Source organism: Musa acuminata, chromosome BXJ2-4 (assembly GCF_036884655.1).
Source record: "Musa acuminata AAA Group cultivar baxijiao chromosome BXJ2-4, Cavendish_Baxijiao_AAA, whole genome shotgun sequence".
Classification (NCBI taxonomy): domain Eukaryota; kingdom Viridiplantae; phylum Streptophyta; class Magnoliopsida; order Zingiberales; family Musaceae; genus Musa; species Musa acuminata.
Genome location: NC_088341.1, coordinates 588,530 through 608,935, shown reverse-complemented (window position 1 = coordinate 608,935; position 20,406 = coordinate 588,530). Strand labels below are relative to the sequence as shown.

Below are 20,406 nucleotides of genomic sequence, written 5' to 3'. Positions count from 1 at the left end.
CTACTCCTTGTCATTGATCGACTCTCCCCATTATCCATCGTTAATCACTGCCCCAATTTGCCTCTTATCACTTCGTGTCGTTGCACACATTGCTACCTCATATTCTCCCCATAGCTTATTATTATTGATCTCTACCCATGGCTTGCCCTTCATCACTCCCTATTGCTTGTGTATGGTATTGTCACTAGCTCTCCTCAGTAATTGTTATCATCGATCATGTCCTCGTGTTTACTCCCCATCGCTTGCTATCGTTAATGCTCTCCTCTTCATCACCACCAGTTTTATCGACTACGAATGTCATCGTTGTCGACCTCATTGGACATGGAGAGGAGGAGGAGGAGAAGAAATAAAAGAGAAAAAGAGGTTTTAGATAAGGCTTGAAATATTTTATTACAATTGACAAAGGAATAACATAGAAATATCAATCGTAAATAATACAAATATGGTTACAAATAATAATCTCTTTATTACATGCTATTTACCCATACTATCTTTAATAAATACCATAAATCAATTTCTAGTCTAAACTACTCTTTAGGTGAACACTTTTAACTAATAAGGAGAAAACACTCTTGTGTCATTTAGAGAACGTGTTAGGCTATTTTAGTAAATTGGGTCGGCTTTAACAACCCACCACCTAACAGCGTCGCGACACAGGATAGAAATAATATGGTAATTAAATAAAAGGACGAACGTGTTCGATAATTACTGCTTTTTGCCCTCTTTCTGTCTTTTCGCAGCCAAATTCACCGATTTTGATCCAGATTTCCCTCCGATTGTTACTCCAAATCCCCAAATCGACGACGTCTTCGATCCGAGCTCGTCGTCCTCTTTCGATCGGTACCGATTTGGTCGCCACTCGAAGCGTGCGAACGCTTCTAGGGTTAGAGTTTGTTGGGACCTCGACGTCGCCACTCTATCTCCGGATCTGTTGCATCAATAGATTCTTAAATTAACCTTCAGTGTTTGCCCTATTTGGATTTGTCCTGATTGGTTACCTGGTCGGTGAGATCGATCCGAGGGTTAGGGTTTGTTTCGTGTTCTCGATCCTCTGGGTTGTCGAATCCCTGTTCCTAGATCTCCTCTTCCATCATCTTGTTTTGGATTTTGCAGCCTTTCCCCTCTCGCGATTTAATGTTATCGTTACACCTGTGGCATCGACATCGAGTCGCTTCAATTCTGGTACATAAGCTCTCTGATGCTACCAATTTCTTGGGGTAAATCTTGTTTACCTGTCGAATTGAAGGTGTCTTGATTGAATTTGCTTGTTAGGACTTGTTTTCTTTGCAGCCTTTCCCGTATCGCGATTAGTGTTATCGTTACACCTGTGGCATCGAGATCGGGTCGCTTCAATTCTGACAAATAAGCTCTTTGATGCTACCAATTTCTTGGGGTAAATCTTGTTTACCTGTCGAATTTAAGGTGTCTTGATTGAATTTACTTGTTTGGACTTATTGTCGGGAGTAATTAGGTCCTAGGTTTTATAACTTTTTTTTTAATATCTGAAATAGGCAAGTGTCAGCTTGTTGGTTGGGTTAGGACTTCTTTTCTTCAATATTTTTTTGCCATTTCCTTGTAACCTTTGATCTAATTTTGTTAATTGACTGCTGTTCCGTGGAGCGCTAGATCTTTTGTTGGATTACTCCTTAAAGGTAAATTGCAGCACAAAGCGCCATTTCCTGTCTTTATGCTTTCAGTTATTTGGCAAGTAAATTATTCTTTCTTAACACTGCAGAAATTTATTTGTTGCTCCTAGTTTAATTTTATATTGTTTGGAAATACATTCTTGTTCTAGATACCTATGTTGATTAAAGAGGAAATTTATTGGGGTTTGCATCTTTTTCTATGCACAATTTTATGCATTTTCATACTTTTCATGTTTTATTGTTAATTACAAAAATGTGGGTGCTTATGCAAAATGGCTTTCCAGAAAAACACTTGATGAAATATTACTTGTTTTGTGTGCTATTCTAGATAGGAAAAGGTATATTATCTATATGAAGGAGTAAAAAGACAATTATTCATCACCCAAAAGCATCTTAATGATGCAAAATTCAAAAGTTTTGTGTGTTTAACATGCTTATTATCCCAGTTTTCTCTTAGCCAGTGTTGCCTTGCTATGTATGCTGACTTGTTCTGCCAGGTTACAGCATGGAGTATGATATTGTCATGGACACATCATGATCACAAGCTTTCTAAAAAGTGGTCTTAATCTGCAGAAAGTCAGGGTATCTTATTCATATATAGTATGTGCAGTGACAAATGTGGTTTGTATTAAGTATCCAAGATCTGGATATTTAAGTGTAACAAATGATGTGGTCAAATCCAAATATGTAGTAGGTAGATTTACACCGATCATATCGAAAATTTATTGGTTGACATTTTGTCATTTATGAAATAAGTAAAAGTCTAAGCAATTAATGCTATATTTTCATTGATCAGTATTGAAAATGACAGTGTATATAGTACAAAGTCCATATATTCACATGTGATCACATTTTAGTTCTTGATGCATATGATTGCATATTCCACATGTACAATAAGACTATTGTGAGGTTGTACAGAAATTTTGCAATATGGTAATATAATCTCATCGATGTACCATGCTTTGGAATACTAAAGGCCATGCATGCAACACAGCTTGGATTGCTATATGTCATGTACCATGTCAGTGTTCATACTAACAAGGCATTTTGATTTGTTTCAACTGTAATTTTTCTTATTTCTACATCTTTTTCTTGTACTTGGGCCTATAAAAAGGCTAGAACATTGTAATGAAGATCGTCATAAATAATCATTAACTTGAGTTCTTCTATGTTAGTGGTGCTATGTCATATATATATTTTTTAATGATTTATTGTCCACGTGGGAGACGTGCGGAGGTGCGAGCCTTAATCCTTGGAGTTCGCTCCTTGAGCTAGAGTGAGTATGATAAATATCCATTTATTTTTCTATTATTATTATTCTTTTACCAATTTTCTTGTCCTTTGTCATAAAAAAAAAATTATTACTTGATTGGTATCAGAGATTTTGATTTAGCCAAGATGTGCGTCAATCTAAATCTTAATTATATGAACTCGGGGCGAGTTCATACACAGTGGAAACATATGATGCAGGAGCAATTAAGTTTGTTTATTGATTAGTTTAGGGGAATTTTGTATATGTTATAAGTTGTCACATGACAATATCTATTCAAGTCGAAAAAAAGAAAACAGATACAGAGAAAAAGAAAGAAATATTAATTGAAGATTACAAATCTTGGCTAAAGATCTTAAGGATTCATCTATATGAAGATAAAAATCTATCAATGAAGGATATATTAGAAAGGAAAGATTATTCTTGAGATCAAGTCAAGAATATTATCTTCATTAGAGGAAAATTTGATTTTATGTAAGTATAGTTTTCTTTACTTTTACTTTTTTTTTGTATTGGAGCCTATATTAAAATGGCTAGAACATTGTAATGAAGATCATTAGAAATGGATCAATTTATAAATTGAGTTTCTTACCACTTTATGTGTGAGGAATATGAGGCCACATTTCTTTTTCTAATGTTATGATTCCATTGACCAGTATGAGACATACGGAGGAGGTGTGAGGCCTTCACTTTGGGAGTTTGTTCCTTTCTGAGCTAGAGCGAGTCTAGTAGTTATCCTTTTATTTTTTATTATCTTTCAGGTATTATTAGTTTCTACCTATCTTTTTTAGTCCTCTATCATAGAAAAAATCCTTTATTACTCGTCCTTTATCACTTACAGAAGGCTTTGGTGCTCAATTTGAAATTAGTACAATATTTGATTCTCAAGAAGATGGTTAATTTGAAAAGGACAATACAAACCTTATATGATCTCGTAAGAGCTTGTACCTTGCATTTAGGAGGGAATTTGAATAAGAATGTGCACCTAATTGACTTCGCCTGTCCATGTGGCCTCTTTCGAAATTTACAGAAGAAATTGTAGGTCACCTGTGTATTGGGATGATGTTGGAGAACAAAAGCTTCTTTGACCTCAGTCAACGAAGAGAGAGTCAATTGAAAAGCTATGCAGATTGAACAAGAAGGTACTTAGAATTTAAGGTTAAGGATTACTTCTTTTTGAAAGTATACCTGATATAAGGAGTTATTGGATTTGGATAGAGTGGTAAACTAACTTTAAGATTTATTGATCCTTTTGAAATTTTGTAGAATCTCAGGTATGTGGCCTATCGATTGACCTTGCCCTAGCACTTATAGGCATTCATATTGTATTTCATGTCTCGATGCTTCGAAAATATATTAGAGATCCATTTCATGTTATTTACATGTCAACTTTTGCGGTAATATAAGTTGACTAATATCAAAATATATTAAGGAAATTTTGGAAAGGAACATATGTCATGTTAAAGTTCATTAGCAACACCAACCACTTGGGAAAGGAAGAGGATATCATAGAGCAATATCCACATTTATTTCCTTAAGGTAAAGTAATTTTGGGCTCCAAATTTTCTTAAGGGAAGGAATGTAACTTCCAAATATTTTTAATTTGTTTTTCTAAAATTGGAGTATAATAAATTATAATTTTCTCCAAACATGTTAGTTGCGTCCTTGTTTGGATAAGCCTAACGAAATATTTTCCTAGTGGAGATATAATTCTTGATTAGTGTTGGTCAGTTAGGATAGGATAGATTTATTTAATTAGTTATTATTTCTAAAAATTTAATGATTGATTTCCTTAGTGGGAAATGCTCCATTTTATTTAATGATGGGCCGATCCCTCATGCTTCAATAGAAGCTCTAGGTTCTTAATCAGTGAAGGAGATCATGAGGGAGTAAGATCTTTGGGAGAGATTTATGCATGATCTTAGTATTGAAATATAGATAGTAGATTAAATAAAAGCTTTTATTGAATATTTGAATTTATGTAGTATATTAGATCTATGGTTGTTTTTTTCTATGATCTGCAAATAATTTGTATGATGTTGTTGTTATAAAAATTCTTGTTATAAAAATTCAGATTTGAATTTATTGGAATTTTTAATTTATGAAAATAGATTAAAATTTTAATTAGTAATAATATGATTTTGACAGCTACTCTTTTTTTTTCCTGCTAATACATGTTTTAAGTTATTAAACCAATCAATTTTTTAATTTTTGAAAAAAGAATGCAGATGAGAATTTAATTGAATTTAGGATTAGAATTGAATCTGACCTGAGCCAGGTGGATGGGTTGAACCATGTCAACCCAGTGCCTTATGGGCTAATGCAGATTCAATGTATTTGACAACTCTGCAGGCCAATGCATGATGGCCCATGCCCATGGCTTGGCTCGATACAACTTGGCTTAGATTCTGCTTAGTGTGGCTTGGTGCTACTCAGTTTGCGGCCCAATGCTGTGGCTTGATTGATGTCCAGCTTGTGACCATCTTACCACACAAGTAGTGGCCCAGCCATAGCACCTATGCACGCAGTTTGGTTCAGCTCAAATCCTCTGTTATATCTCAAGTTTGGCCTGCTCATGGGCCACAATGGCTCAACATTTGTGGCCCTTTCGTAGCCCATCCTCTAGCCCTTTGTGCCGGTCTATGTCCTGTATGGTGGCTGAACCAGATCGGTTTGGCCGGTTCCAGGTGATTCCAGATCAATTCTGATCGGTTTAAGTCTGTTTAGCTTAAATTGACCATCCCAAATCCAATTAGACCAGTTTAGGTTGAAGGCTGGTTTTATGTTAATTTGATGCCATTCAGTTGGTTTTTACCTGAAATTAATTCGGTTCAAGTCAATTGGACCGCTTTTGCTAGGGTTCAATTAGGTGTTGTAGATGGATCGACATTTGATGATATGGATGTTTGATGGATTTCAAAGATTTGTTGATGTATTCGTTATTGATTTGAATGAAATTGATGAAATTGTAATGTGAAATTGGATTATATGACGAAAATGACTGATATAAGCTGTGATATGAGGACTATGTTTCTCGTAGGCCAATATTGGTAGGGCAACTCCCTTAGGCGATTAGTGGGCTTTCAGAGATAGTTCCTTCGTTGTAGGAAGGAATATATTCTCACTTTGGCAGATGAGGGGCACCACATCATCTATTCATTGTTGGGAACATAAGGAGTCCATCCCGTGAGGTAAGACCTCTCCATCCGTTGAGTGCACTATTGATTGCCCAACCTACTCCATCTTATGAACATGAGACTCGAGACTCGTGATGATTTTGATAATGATATGTGGCATGAACTGATTGACATTTGTTTATGATTTACTCAGTTTGAGGCTTTGTTATATGTTATGAGATGGTATTTTGAGAGGATACTACTCAGCATCTTTGCTGTTATCTTCTGTTTTTGTTATTGTTTTTTCAGTTCAACCTTCTGATATTAATTGCGATTTTGGCACAGAGAAGACCATCATCTACTCATCTATTGCCAGGTGTTGTTGCGAGGATACCTAATATTTTATGATTTCTAATGCAAGTTGATAGAGCTTCTTTTGCTTTTTGTCAGACAGTACAATTGTTATTTTATGAAATCAATTGAAATCTTTGTTTGAAGAAAATTAGTTTACTTTTATACTGCTCTCTGGATTGGATGGTTGTGGAAAGATTGTCACATTTTTGTATCTTAGGAACAAAAATTTCATATAGGATGTGATGACAACTGGTACTGACTGTATGTATTGGTATGTTGATCCATATTGGTATTCTACCAGTTTTTTCACCAACTGGTATTGGCACCGAACCTGTTTTACTTTTGTGACGTTTCTGCCAATGAATGGACAAATAGGATCAACTTAGATTGAGTCTTACAATTTCCTTTTAGCATGATCAAACTGTGGATGTGCACCTAACTGCAATCCTCCTTTTACCCTTCAGTCTAGCATGATGTATTTAATGGTCACTGGTCAAAATCTCTATTCACCTATTTTAGTATATCTGCAAAATTTTCTTGCCTAAGAGATGCAGTAAATTGCTTCTTGACAGAGGAGAATAAAATAGGTCATGTTAATAGTTCAAGTCACACAAGTTTTTGTCCTGAGACTTCATTATGAAGCCAATCATTTCTCCCTTGATTGTGGACATTCCTTCTGACAGAATGTGAGGCAAGTTACAGCGACTGGCCACTCATCTTCTTGTGAGCTATGTTATCCTTCCTAGCATTTGAGGCTGTCCATCTTGCTTACGTGATTTTGATTACTGTTGGTTCATACTTTTTTTCATTTGTGAACTCTTCATTCTTGTTTGGTTGCTTTCATAGCAAGTTTGGGAATAATCAGGTTGATATACATTAATGATTGGTCAAATCAAAATATTCACTTTACCTAGTTGTTATTGTGATCTAGGGAAGCATCGTAAGGTTGCTCCTTTGTTGCACAAGCTTAAAATGTAACTAATTCAATAGGGATTTTGCCATGTTGGCTATTCCTTCTATCTTATTAAAATTTCGCCGATTAAGAATTCAGCATAGAATTTAAGTTGATGTTGACTTGATGGCTAGTTGTATAATTGTCGGAACTTTTATTGTCATACAATATTGTTAATCACTTATTCTCCTAAATTGTTTTACTTGGTAACTTGTCCATTTGAACTTATTTTCCCTGTTATGTAATGCAGGTTAAAGATGGTGTTCAACCATAGCAAACAATCTTCTGCTGATCACACATCTGACCGATTTGCTTATGAGCGTGCAAGACATCTGGCTTCTGATGATCAACTTGCACAATATGCTGAAGATTCTCCATCTCTGGCTATCCCTGCTAAATCACCAGCTTCAGGTAACTAAAGGAAACTTTTAATCTGCAAGTTGTACAGTTATTAGCCCATATATCCTTATCATTTTCTTCTGATTTAAAGGTAAAGGGAAGAAGGATTTTTTGAGCTGTCACAAAGATTTTGAGAACGAGACTGCTGATCATTCCTATGACAACTCTCATAATGGTCTCAGTGGCAATCCTAGTCTGTCATGGGTGACAGGCAACACTAGCATGGATATTTGGTTAGATAATGGCAAACGATCTCTTTGTGATGGTGAGACTTGTGAACATGGTAGCAAGCGTTCGAAGCAAGCGGACCAAAATTTACAATTGTGTTCGTCCAAAATTTGCATCAGTGCTTTCGAGGAGTCACCTTCAGGTAGTTTGAATACTTAGCTATTTCCATGCTTTAATCAGGTAATATATTTTTTTAAGGAGAGTAAAATTTTTGTCTCATGGTGCAATTATGTTTCTAGTTGCTTCTGAGGATAGGAAGTATAGAGGGACTGCTGCTGTTGCTGGCGATCTTGTTAATCAGGCAACTAGCAGCAATTGGTTCAGCCGAGAATCTGCTTTGGACTCACCTATTAGGATACCTTCCTATCCTAGTTATTATGGAGATACCTGTCAGGCAACTGAATCTGATCAAGTCGAGGATAGATATTCACCTGTTTTTGATTACCATGGTCGGAAACATGTTCCTATTGGTGCTAATCATCAGGCTGATCTTCCAGAGTGGGGGTCCCAAGATTTTAAGAACCATATAAGGGATAATGATGTTTGTGCATCTCCAATGACCCCAGTGACAACTTCACTGTCGTGTGATAATGTTGTAATTGATGGGGATGACGGTGATAAATGGGTTGGGACATGTGTAATTCCTATGCCTGATTCTGCGGTATTGGCTTCAGATGTTTTAGCCTACCATAAGATGGAGTGTAGCTGTCTAGATGCGGGTTCGATTAGATGTGTGAGGCAGCATGTGATGCAAGCTAGACAAAAGCTCAAGCAAAAGTTGGGGCACAAAACATTTTTAGAGCTGGGTTTTGGCAATATGGGCGAGGTTGTAACTGAAAAATGGACTGAAGAGGAGGAACAACTATTTTATGAAGTTGTGTTATTAAATCCTGCATCGCTGGGCAAGAACTTCTGGAAGAAATTGCCTCAGGTGTTTCCTACTCGAAGTAGTAAAGAACTAATAAGCTACTACTTCAACGTATTCATGCTTCGAAAGCGAGCTGAACAGAATAGATTGGATCCACTGCATGTAGACAGTGATGATGATGAATGGCAAGAAAGTGATGATGGTGAATCTTCAACGGAAGAAGAAGATTCTGTTGTCGAATCTCCTCCAGCAGATCAAGATGTTGCTGGTGAAGAAGATGATCTCGAGGAAGCAGAAATAGCCGAGGAAGATGATGATGTAGAGGATTGTGTTTATTACCACCTTGCTGGGTACAATGAGAAACAGCCCTCTGGTGATATAAACAGACACATTGTTGGTGAGTCAATCCTTCATTCTAGCATGACTGCGAGCAATTTGCACCATTTCATGGAGGAGCATGACATTCAGGATGATTCATGCACATCTTACGAGGGCCAGCACAACGGGGTTGTTTCATGTGATGCTGTTGATATATCTGACTTGCATCATGGGTTGATTGAGGACCATGAGAACTTGCACAACGAGCACCGCAATGATGGTCTGAGTGGGTTAGCAGATTATGGTTTCTTTGATGGCCACTCTGATCTAAAATCATGGGATATGAGGTATAGCTGTGGAACAGAGAAAGATGACTTCTTTTCGACATGTAACGTGATAGAGGAGGTGTTTGGAAAAGAACCTTTGGATAAGTGAAAGCCTAGCTGTCGTGATCTTGGCAGTTCTTGATTAGTGTCGGGTAATTGCTTGCTTGCTTTATCTTGTGTTGCCCTTCATGAGGCATTTTTCTGAGTTGAAAGCTTTGGTCTCCTACGATTAGGTTTCCTAATCAAATCAAATCGGTTTAGCCTTTTGTGTCTTCCCTTTGTAAATTATGTGAATTAGGGGCTGTCCTGCCTTGTGAAGAAAATTGTGTAATCGAGATCCTTATATATCGGTACAATCCATTTTTTCTTTCTGAATCATCCATCGTCTTGGGGAACTTGTCAGGGAAGATAAAGCTATTGAATCTGGCAAAATGTATGGTCATGAGTTCACCTAAATATTTGTTTGTCATAGAACTATTTGTTCTTGTAAATTTATATGAATATTTTCTCTAGCATCCTCTGGCTAATTCTACGCCGATGCGTGATTCTGATGGTACAAATTTTTCTTCAGTTTAATTATTTCGGCAGGTGTGTACGTAAAAGTTATAATGGATTTGCTATCATTTGCTTGTTTCCTTTGTGAACGCTGGATACTGCTCATGAAATAGTTGGATGGCATTTTCTTTTAACGAGGGCTACTGAATTATTTGTTTGTAGAGCTTCAGCTTGCGTCTCTACCCGCATTATTTTTAAGTCGAATGTAGATTTGTGTTTCTAAAAATTTTCTCCATTCATTCAATTGGATGATCTTTCGGTTTTCTTTGATATATTTCTTCATCCGTCAGCCGAACACCAAATCTCATGTTCGTGTGTCTTCATGATGTGGAAAGACTTGTCAGATTATTCTTCTCTATTTTCCTATAAGGTATGGAAAAATAAAATAGTAAATTTGAGGTGTGTCATGATCCTTGCTGCTCGTGTTCGACTGTTCTTTTTTTTCATATAAGATTTATTAGATTCTCTTCTCTCTCTCTCTCTCTCTCTCTCTTACCATATAAGATTTATATGATAATATTTAAATCCTGTGCATAACGAGAATGAGAATGTACGTCAATTATGCGCACAAGGGAATGACTAATATCTTTTCCAATAATAGCATCTTGTAATTGCCAACGCACTCATTAATATATATATTATAAAATAAGAAATACTGATAAGAATATTCTTCTTTTAAATAAGGAATGGAATCGGGTTCAGGCCATGAGAAATCAGTGTGAAACTGTCTTGGAAATGAAGAGTATTATTTAAAGAATTAATATGAAAATAGGCTTAATTCCCCGTATAATATATATATTTTTTTCACACCTAATCTAATATTATACTATAATTCCACATGTTATAAATTTTAGGCCATATGATCCAGATGTATATCAAGTTAATAAGTCAACTATATCTCATGGCTACACGTTATATAATTATTAAAGATGAGAAATAAATTTATATGTTAAAATATCGGTAATGGTCCACTTGCCAAAGGCCGACTAAATTCCATTTGCATTCACCCACCACTTTCACCTAATAATAATAATAATAATAAATGGAAATCCAAAATATGCAAGTAAAAAAAACATAAAAAGGGAAAACTTCCTAAAGTCATATCGACATCAACATTTGGTTACGCTATCTTAGACCATCGCTACTTTTATCTTTTAGAATTTAACAGCGAAGGGACTCTTTAACAGATTCATCCTCTCATCTCTAATCTAAAACTAAGAGCACAACAACTCCATTTCGTCGTTCCTTCTTAAAGCCTCCCTCGCCCTTCCTCCTCTTCTGACCTCACATCTCATCTTCGTGTCTTCCTCATGCATAAACGAATGCCGCTCTCTTTTTTCTCTTTCGCCGTCCCCCTCCTCTTCCTTCTTCTCTTTTCTGGTTTATCTCCCACCCTTGCCGCGACAGTAGTCTCTATCAAGGCAGTGACCACCATTGCGAAAACGGATGATAACTTCGTGTGTGCAACCATGGATTGGTGGCCGCCTGACAAGTGCAACTACGGCATGTGTCCCTGGGGAAACGCATCCATTCTCAACCTGGTATTTGTCTCTCACTCTCCTACTCTTTGATCTGCATCCATGCATGTGAAGAATCCTGCAACGATGTTTTGCTTGACGCACGTTCTTCATATGCTCGCCAAGATACATGGTAACCTGGAACTCAGGTTCTATCCTGTGATTTCATGATTCATGTCAGATATGAAGAACTATCCACAGAGGAATATATACATATATATATTTGTATGTACGTCGTTTCACTTAGTTGATCATTGCTTTATGTCAAATCTTTTCTTTTTGATGTGTAACAAAGGCGATCTTCACTTTTGTTAGCGTGTATATACTGATGAGAATTAATATGCATAAGCAAATATGTTCAAATAGATGATAACACATTTATCGTTTTTTTATTTTGATATCCTGAGTTGTTAATACCCAAAAAAAAAAAAAGTCCAATATACATATCAAAGGTTTATTCTGACCATTGCTCAAATAGATATACGTGCATATTAATGTTTTTTCTTCATGATTTTATTGGTATATCACTTTTAGGCATCCCTGTGCACTCATTTTTTGTTAACCTGACAGCAACATATGATTTTATTGGTATATTTTGCAGGATTTGAACAATCCCATTCTTGTCAATGCTCTTAAAGGTCGGTGAAGCTAGCTATCATTCTTCTCCCCTTTAGTCCAATTAGTAATTACACTTGGTTTGCAAAAACATGAGATTAAGGTTTTGTTTGTGGTGACAGCTTTTGGGTCTTTGAGGATTAGAATTGGAGGGTCACTGCAGGACCAAGTGTTGTACAAAGTGGGTGACGGTGCCCATGCATGCGCAGACTTCAAGATTGACAAGAATGGGTTGTTTGGCTTCACCGAAGGCTGTCTTCCCATGCAAAGATGGGATGAACTCAACAAGCTTTTCAATAGTACAGGGTAATCTACATATAAAAGTTGTCTTATTTCAAATTTGATTGCATCATAGCTTCAATATTCCAATGTTTTTGTTAAAATGTGGTTATTGTGATCTTTGTTTGCAGCTCCATAATTTCTTTTGGACTGAATGCATTAGCTGGGAGGTCGAAGTCAAACTCCAGTGGAAATTTATATGAAGGTCAATGGGACCCTACAAATGCTCGTGACTTCATCAAGTATACCTTGTCGAAGAACTACACCATCGAATCCTGGGAGCTAGGTGATTGCCACAGCAACGCAATCAGAAGTCTTTCTGCATTCAGAGCAACTCTTTCTCATCTCTGCGCTTTGTTTCCTTGTGTATCCTCTAGGAAATGAGCTCTCTGGATCTGGAGTTGCCGCAAGTGTTGAAGCTGTGCAGTATGGCAAGGACATGATCGTCCTGAAGAATGTCATCAATGATCTGTATGGACAATCCAAACGACACCCAAAACTTTTGGCACCAGGAGGATTCTTCGACAAGAAATGGTTCGCTGACATGCTTCAGACATCAGGACCCGGTGTCATTGATGCAGCAACACACCATATCTACAACCTCGGCCCAGGTGAATCATCTCATCCTTCTCATTGTTCTAAGCTTATGATCCGAGAGGAGCTCCTGTCTTCACTCGAATTCTGTGGTCAGGTAATGATAAGGATCTTATCCGCAAGATCCAGGATCCATTTTACCTGGATCAAGTAGCTCAGACCTTCAATGATGCCTTGATCACCGTCGGGGAGTTCGGCCCGTGGAGTTCTCCTTGGATCGGCGAGTCCGGAGGTGCCTACAACAGCGGTGGCAAAAATGTCTCCAATGCGTTTGTGGATGGATTCTGGTGAGTTCAATCGACGCCCACATGATCACGTTCGGATCTTTTCTTACGTTTCAAATCTTTTCTGCACTGACTAGGTATTTAGATCAGCTGGGCATGGCATCCACATACGACCACAAGGTCTACTGTCGGCAAAGTTTGATCGGAGGAAACTACTGTCTCCTGGACACCACAACCTTCGTCCCCAACCCAGATTTCTACGGGTTTGTTCCACAGAACTTGTGTGATGTTTTCTGTCAAGCGCTGCAGTTCTAGAGTGAGATCTCTTCTATGTTCCTTTTTCTCTACAACCAGTGCTTTGCTTTGGCACCAACTGATGGGACCGGGAGTTCTTCACACAACAAGCGACGGCTCACCTTACCTTCGTGCATACGCTCACTGCTCCAAGAAGAAGGCAAGATAAGAAGAATCACTGTCTTCTTCTCTCTCACCATCTTACATGCTACCGTTGATTTGTTCTTGCAGTCGGGTGTTACGCTCTTGCTGATAAACCTGTCTAACTCCACCGCCTTCGACGTCGTGGTCACCAGCGACTTGAACTTGTATCGACCTCGGTCGGGCAATGAACAAGGACAACATGGGGAGAGGGAGGAATACCATCTCACAGCTCAAGGTGGAGACCTCAGGAGCAGTGAAATGCTATTGAACGGGAAGCTGCTGAAGCTTACACCGAGCTTTGAGATACCGCATATGGAGCCTTCCATTGTCAGTGCTGGTGCTCCTCTTACGATTGCTCCACTCTCGATTGCTTTTGTCAGATTCAAGGACTTCCAAGCTCCTGCTTGTGCAGGCAACTGAGAGGGTTTCTGTGAATCCTAGTGTGTGTTTCATGCAGTGCTCCTCTTTTTGTCATTTAACATACTGCCAAGGTTAGAGGTAGCTATTTTTTTTATTCCAATTCCATTATTTGGCGTCAAGGAGTTCTCATGTAGTTTTTCTTCTTCTTTTATTCTTTTTTAAAAAGAAAATAATAAATATAAAATTACTAATTACTTAAAAATATTGTTATCATAAATGCTCCTGCCAGCTTACTCTATAAGATTATATGATTCATCATCATACTATATCTATTTTCAGTGGTATATTTGAAGCTTTATTACTGTCTCTATATACATGATAAATATTAAAAAATATTATAATTCAATATGGTTGAATTCTTAGAAAATGTCTCTCCTTTTGAGCTTTTCCTCCCTTCATTTCTATTTTTTTTTTCTATGGATCAGTTTATAGGATGAATGGATACAGTTATAACGTTTTCAGTATTATTAGCAAAATACTTTAATGCAGTATAGAAACATTGTAACATAATATTTTTTTAAAAAAATAAAGTTTATGAAAATATTATATTTATATTATTCTTTTACATTATGTTAGAGTACTTTCAGTAATATTAAAAAAATATTATAATGTAATACAAAAATATAACATAAGGTGATTGGGGTATTTTAGGTATTATGTAAAAAAAATGGTTCGTTGATAGGTAATTTCTGAAAATGAAACAACTTTTTTGACATTTTTCCCATTAAATATCATAAATGTAATATTTGTCACAAATTTTAAATGCATTAAAATAGTATAATTAATCATTCTAAACATAATCGAGTCGAATTTCAAATGTTGTAATCGAAATTGTTTCTATATTAATCAGTTGGAATCAAATATAATTAAAACATAATTTTACTCTATTTTAAGAAATTATATTGAAAAAAATGTAATCAGTAGGAAATGAGTCGGAAAGATAAAAATTTTGGTTTTTAAATATTCATTAGACCAGAAATATAAATTATCTCCTTTTTCTTTTTAAAAATGGGAAAAAATATTATAATGTTTCAATTGATTTAGTAACACGTCAATTACCATAATCTTTGACCGAAACCATTTATAGAACAGTGATATCTTTGATATGTTAATAGTGCTAAATGTTAGTTTTACAGTCATTCAGCATTTTATTTTATAATAAAAAATACCAAATGTTCACTTTGAATTTTAAAAATAAGGTTCACTTTTGATTTTTTTTTATTTGTATAAGAACCTCAATATCATTCCTATTTTCACAAAACAAAATTAATATTGTGTGGAATTCCACATTGTAACTAACGTTTTTGTAACATTCCATTAGTTTCATGTCGAAAGTGGATAATGAGTACGATTGACTAAATATTCATAAGAACCACAATATAAGCCATATAATTGGCTAACTATTTACTGTAAATTGGTGAAGAAGATAAGCCGACCACACTATTTTTTAAAAATATTATATTATTTTTTTAAACAATAAAATTGATATCAATTTTTGGTTATTTCAATTATTTTATTTTTATGAAATAGTATTTTTAGTTATTTGTAATGAATGATTTATTGACCCATAGTTGGTTGTTCTCTTAAAGCCAAATAATAATATTACTGGGAAAAAAAAAGATAAAACAAAAAAAAAGAAGGATATTATTTAAGAAAAAAACTTCATGGTAAAAAATCAAAACAAAAAACATTTTTGCGATTTTAAAAAGTAGAATTTTCGTGTTCAGCGCATCTCACATCGAACGCGAATCTCCAGGCATTCCCGGCTCGAATCAAACGGTTCCGCTACCCTCCCGCCGGGCCAAGCGGCCCAGCAACTGGAAATGAAACTGAGAGCTCTCTTCCCTTCCCCTCTCCTCTTCTCCCCACCCTCCCCAAGTCGATTCGGAATTCTCGATGGCATCGAAGCTCCATCATTCGCCCTTTTAGCCGATCACGCTCGGTTATCTTCAGGATTCGACGAAACGTCGGTGAGCTGCTGATCCCTCCGTCTTTTACCCCCTCTTTTCTTTGGAACAATTTTGTCGATCGATCCCTTTTTTTGCAAATCTGACGATACTTGCTTTGTTCTCCTTCAGTTTCTGATTCTTCTAGTTGACTTTCAAATCTGACGAGACTTGATCTGTTCTTCGGTTTCCATTTCTTCCAATCACGTGGTTGTATCAGTTTCTATCGAGCGGATTCTTGGGTTCGAACTGTGGATTTGGGAAGAATCCATTTAAGTAGTCTGCTTTGTGATTGGAATCGATTGGCCAAGGAAAAAAAGGAACAGATTTTTTGTTGTGAGATGACATGATAGGTGACTTGTGGAGGATGGTTTTTCACGAGGAATGTATGAGCGCATTTTTGGTTGATACAGTATTAGAGATCGAACATGGATAAAACGAAGAATATTTGTATTGAGAGGAGAGCCCAAAAGAACATGCCAGTTTCGAGGAGATAATGGATTTTTTCTTGCACAATGTGCTATTATGATTATTTTGGTTCTTCTTGTTTTCCTCTTTTACTGATGGGAATTGCATACCCGAACCTTCTGAAGGCGGACTGATATGAAAGTTCTATATGCAGTAATAGCAAGTCATGATCTTTACGGGGAGTTTTGGTCAAATGAAACAATCATAATATTATTGACTTAGCAAATTAGGCGATTTCACATTTTATTAACTTAATCATAAACAAACTACTTAATATTCTGCACCGAAGATAAAATGGCAATGATCATTTCATACATTGTTAGACTGCACAGAGGAGACTGCTGGTACTTGAATACAGATCCTATTGAGAATTTATGGAGGGTGTTTGGAATCGGATCGGAAAATCGAGTCGAACCTTAATCAAACTATTTCAAATCGTCCGAATTGGTTCATCAATTGTTTGGTTTTGAAGATTATAAATGGCTTTAGTTTAGGATGGTGCTCTTCTTTGTTCGGGCGAAACCGAACCGATTTTAATTTAAAAAATACTAACTCGACCCAAAGGCCCCAAAAGCCTTAAAATCCCTTCCCGAACTCAGTAAGCCACCGTTCTTCTTTGGTCTCTACGACTCTTACTCATTGTCCCCTTGTTGCTCTCTCTCTCTCTCTCGTTTTAGGTATGAACCATATTTTTTTTATCATCCTTCTCCATTAACAATCCCTTTGTTGATTTGTATGCATCATTGTATATCCTCATCATCAAGAAAAAAAGACTGTATGTGAAGTTGTTATTTCTCTATGACATCTTTCAATAAAAAATAAAATATCACATGTGCATAGGTCCAATTGTTTATAATGTTCAGAATGATATCTGTGATATAAATTTTTGAAGAATGTAGGTCCAATTGAATTAAAATTCTAGTTTGGTTCAATTAAAATGAAATGGTTCATTATATATATATAGATTAATCATTTAATCAAATCGCATTAACCAATTTTGTACTGATTTGATTAGGTAGTTCTGAAATGATTCCAGTTCGGAGTATCTTGCTTTAACTGAATCAAATTCTTTTTTCACAATTTGATTCGAATCGATCTTAATGGTTTAGTTCGAATCTCTTTGAACACCCGTAGGATATAGAATCAAATTACTTTCTGAACTAGTTTGCTGGATCCTCTGTAATAGGATGTGCGATGAAGTCTGTGATTTGGGCAATTTGGACAACCATTACTAGCTTCATATATTGTTGCTTCTGACTATACTCATGCTAATCTTGAATCTTTAAAGGTTGCAGTTTCATCCTGTTTGTAACATAATATTAGCTACTCTTCTAGTTGATTTATCTATTAGATACACCAAACAAAAAGTCTGTGACTATCCCTTTTTGAGCGCAGGAGCTAGTTTCATGTACTCTGATTCATTTCAAATAATTGTTTGGATCTTTGCTTTGACGTATGAGGTTTTAATGGTTCATCACTTGCAGGTTCCAATGGAGCAGTGCAATTTGAGGGCAGGGGCAGATCCCCAGCCAATGAATGCATCAAACTGGACAATTGATGTTTCAGATGTGAGGATTATAGCTTTGTTTTTCTATGCATTGATTGGTGTAACTGATAGCATTGTTTGATTCTTGGCTTGCTCCATCTGCTGGTCGGAAAGTCCATTCCAGTTTAACTAAATTCATTTTATTTAGTTCATGACGAGTAGAATGTATTGGGGGATATATTTATTTGGATATATTTCTTCTGGTTGTTCTTTTATTTATGCATCAGGTTTGCTATCATATTTCTCAGTCTTCATCTAGAATTTTTTTTTTAATTTTAAGCCTATTTGTCAGAATTAAGGAGAAGTTGTTTTCTTTTTCTCCTTGTGCAGGTAACAACTGTCAAAATTAACAATGTTTCTTCGGCTGCGTCTGTGAAGGATATCGAAGAATTCTTTTCTTTCTCTGGGCATATCAAATACATCGAAATGCAAAGGTTATTCTATTATCCTCTTGTGTGTTTGATACTTTTGACCAGGAAAAAAATTGGAATTTTTTCTTTTGGCAGAGAATCAGAAATGTCTCAGCTTGCTTATGTCACTTTCAAAGATTCACAGGGAGCAGATACTGCACTTCTTCTTTCGGTGAGTTCAAAATTCTAAAATTCAAAGGCATCTTGTTTTACTGTACGTATTATTGGAGAATTTGGGTTCTAATATATGTTCTGTTTGATTTCAGGGATCAACTATTGTTGATCGTTGTGTCACTATTTCACGGGTTGAAAATTACCAGTTGCCACCTGAAGCTTGCAGGCGCACACTGGTAACTCTTAATTATTACCCTAATTTTGTTTGTTTTAGGTTGTGTTTGCATGAGTTGAGAATACTTCTCCATAAAAGCAAACCTATTTGTGTGTATGTCTTTTTGGTTCCAATAGAGTTCTCCATCACACGATCAAAAAAGAAATTACTTTTTTTGTCTTATGTCATTCAAATTCTTCTGGTTTGTTAGCATCATTCAACTTCGTCCCATAGATCAAGTTACTCAAACAATTAGAAAAGATTAGGCGTATAGCTTTTAGGTGAACTTTTCATCAAAATTTTGGTTTAAGTGAACATAATCTCATTCGTGCGACATCCCAAGGATTCTAATATGGAAATCTAATTGTGATATGCTGCAATTTGGTTTAGGTCCCATCTCTTTATTTCTTGTGTGTGTTTCCTGTGCTTGAAAGGAAGACGAGTCATCGCCGACCAATGCAGCAGTCGGGAAGACAGAAGATGTGGTAAGTACCATGTTGGCCAAAGGTTTTGTTCTTGGCAAGGATGCACTCAAAAGAGCCCGATCCTTCGACGAGCGACACCACTTCCTGTCCGCTGCATCTGCCACCATCGCCTCTCTGGACCGCAAGATGGGCCTAAGCGAGAAGTTCAGCACCGGCACAGCCATGGTCAGCGGCAAGGTGAGGGAGGTGGACGAGCAGTTCCAGGTGTCTGGGATCACCAGGTCTGCCCTTGCGGCAACCGAGCAAATGGCCAGCAATGCTGGATCAGCCATCATGAGCAACCACTATGTCTCCACCGGAGCATCGTGGGTCTCGAGTGCACTTAGCAAGGTGGCGAAGGCAGCCGAGGATGTGAGCACGATGACCAAGGAGAAGGTGGAGAAGGCTGAGGAGCAAAGGAAGGAGATCATTTGCAGGGACAGGAGGGAGATGGTGAGTGAGTTTGCACAGGTCTATCTTGATGAGCCCTCGGTCGGTGAGCCTGCAATTGTTCCTGTGGTTTCGGTGGACGTAAAGATCATCTGACTTTGTGAAGATTTCTTCTGTTCATTGTTGCAAATGTTGGATGCTGAATTTAGCATGTTTGGTGATTAAAATATCGTTCTTTCACGTTTTTTATTTTGGTTTGATGATGCAGGATCTAAAATATGGTTTATTTTAGTTTTTCATTTAAAAAAAATATTTTTTTTAATATTGACAAAATATTTGAGATGAAATATTGAATTCCAAACCTTTGATTTCATAAGTGGGTTTCTTACATCATCGCCAAATCGCTATTTTAGTTGTAAGAAAAGTTTGTCAGGTGGTGTTTTAGATCCTGCATCTGAGATGATTCCATTTTCTCCCAAAATTTTTGTTATGTTTGTAGATATTACTATTTACATTCCTTTTTTTTACTATCTACAATCTTATTTAAAATTATTTTAATATCTTTAAATTGCTCTTTTTCTCCTACTCTTCCTCTTACTTAGAGAACTGCATCGAGGGGGCAACAAGCAAACGATCGATGATGACAACTAGTGGCGTGGTATCGATAGTGTGGATGAAGCGAGAGTTTTCGGATGGAGAGCTATAAATAATAAAATAATATTTTATTTTTTAGAG

The 20,406-nt window shown here is 36.5% G+C and overlaps 3 protein-coding genes across 7 annotated transcripts; all 3 read left to right on the top strand.

Moving 5' to 3' along the window:
* The first annotated feature begins 691 nt into the window (after positions 1–691).
* On the top strand, positions 692–9,989 carry LOC135582174 (uncharacterized). 5 transcript variants are annotated; one of them, XM_065102522.1, is made up of 5 exons: positions 692–1,182; positions 1,273–1,652; positions 7,589–7,749; positions 7,829–8,107; positions 8,205–9,989. In XM_065102522.1, exons 3-5 carry the CDS (start codon positions 7,596–7,598, stop codon positions 9,584–9,586), a joined length of 1,815 nt encoding a protein of 604 aa, XP_064958594.1. In that variant the 5' UTR covers positions 692–1,182; positions 1,273–1,652; positions 7,589–7,595; the 3' UTR covers positions 9,587–9,989. The 5 variants fall into 5 exon arrangements, with proteins under 5 accessions (XP_064958594.1, XP_064958592.1, XP_064958595.1 ...); XM_065102520.1 differs by having other exon boundaries at positions 692–1,652; XM_065102523.1 differs by lacking the exons at positions 692–1,182; positions 1,273–1,652 and adding an exon at positions 1,662–2,922.
* Positions 9,990–11,331: 1,342 nt separating this feature from the next.
* LOC135609037 (heparanase-like protein 1) lies at positions 11,332–14,119 on the top strand. Its single transcript, XM_065102124.1, has 9 exons — positions 11,332–11,573; positions 12,151–12,187; positions 12,287–12,470; positions 12,575–12,729; positions 12,821–13,054; positions 13,135–13,324; positions 13,399–13,524; positions 13,616–13,715; positions 13,787–14,119. Exons 1-9 carry the CDS (start codon positions 11,343–11,345, stop codon positions 14,117–14,119), a joined length of 1,590 nt encoding a protein of 529 aa, XP_064958196.1. The 5' UTR covers positions 11,332–11,342.
* Positions 14,120–15,739: 1,620 nt separating this feature from the next.
* On the top strand, positions 15,740–19,890 carry LOC135608864 (binding partner of ACD11 1-like). Its single transcript, XM_065101914.1, has 6 exons — positions 15,740–16,089; positions 18,018–18,101; positions 18,410–18,513; positions 18,586–18,661; positions 18,756–18,839; positions 19,252–19,890. The coding sequence occupies exons 1-6, from the start codon at positions 15,943–15,945 to the stop codon at positions 19,825–19,827; spliced, it is 1,071 nt and encodes a 356-aa protein (XP_064957986.1). The 5' UTR covers positions 15,740–15,942; the 3' UTR covers positions 19,828–19,890.
* Positions 19,891–20,406: the final 516 nt, after the last annotated feature.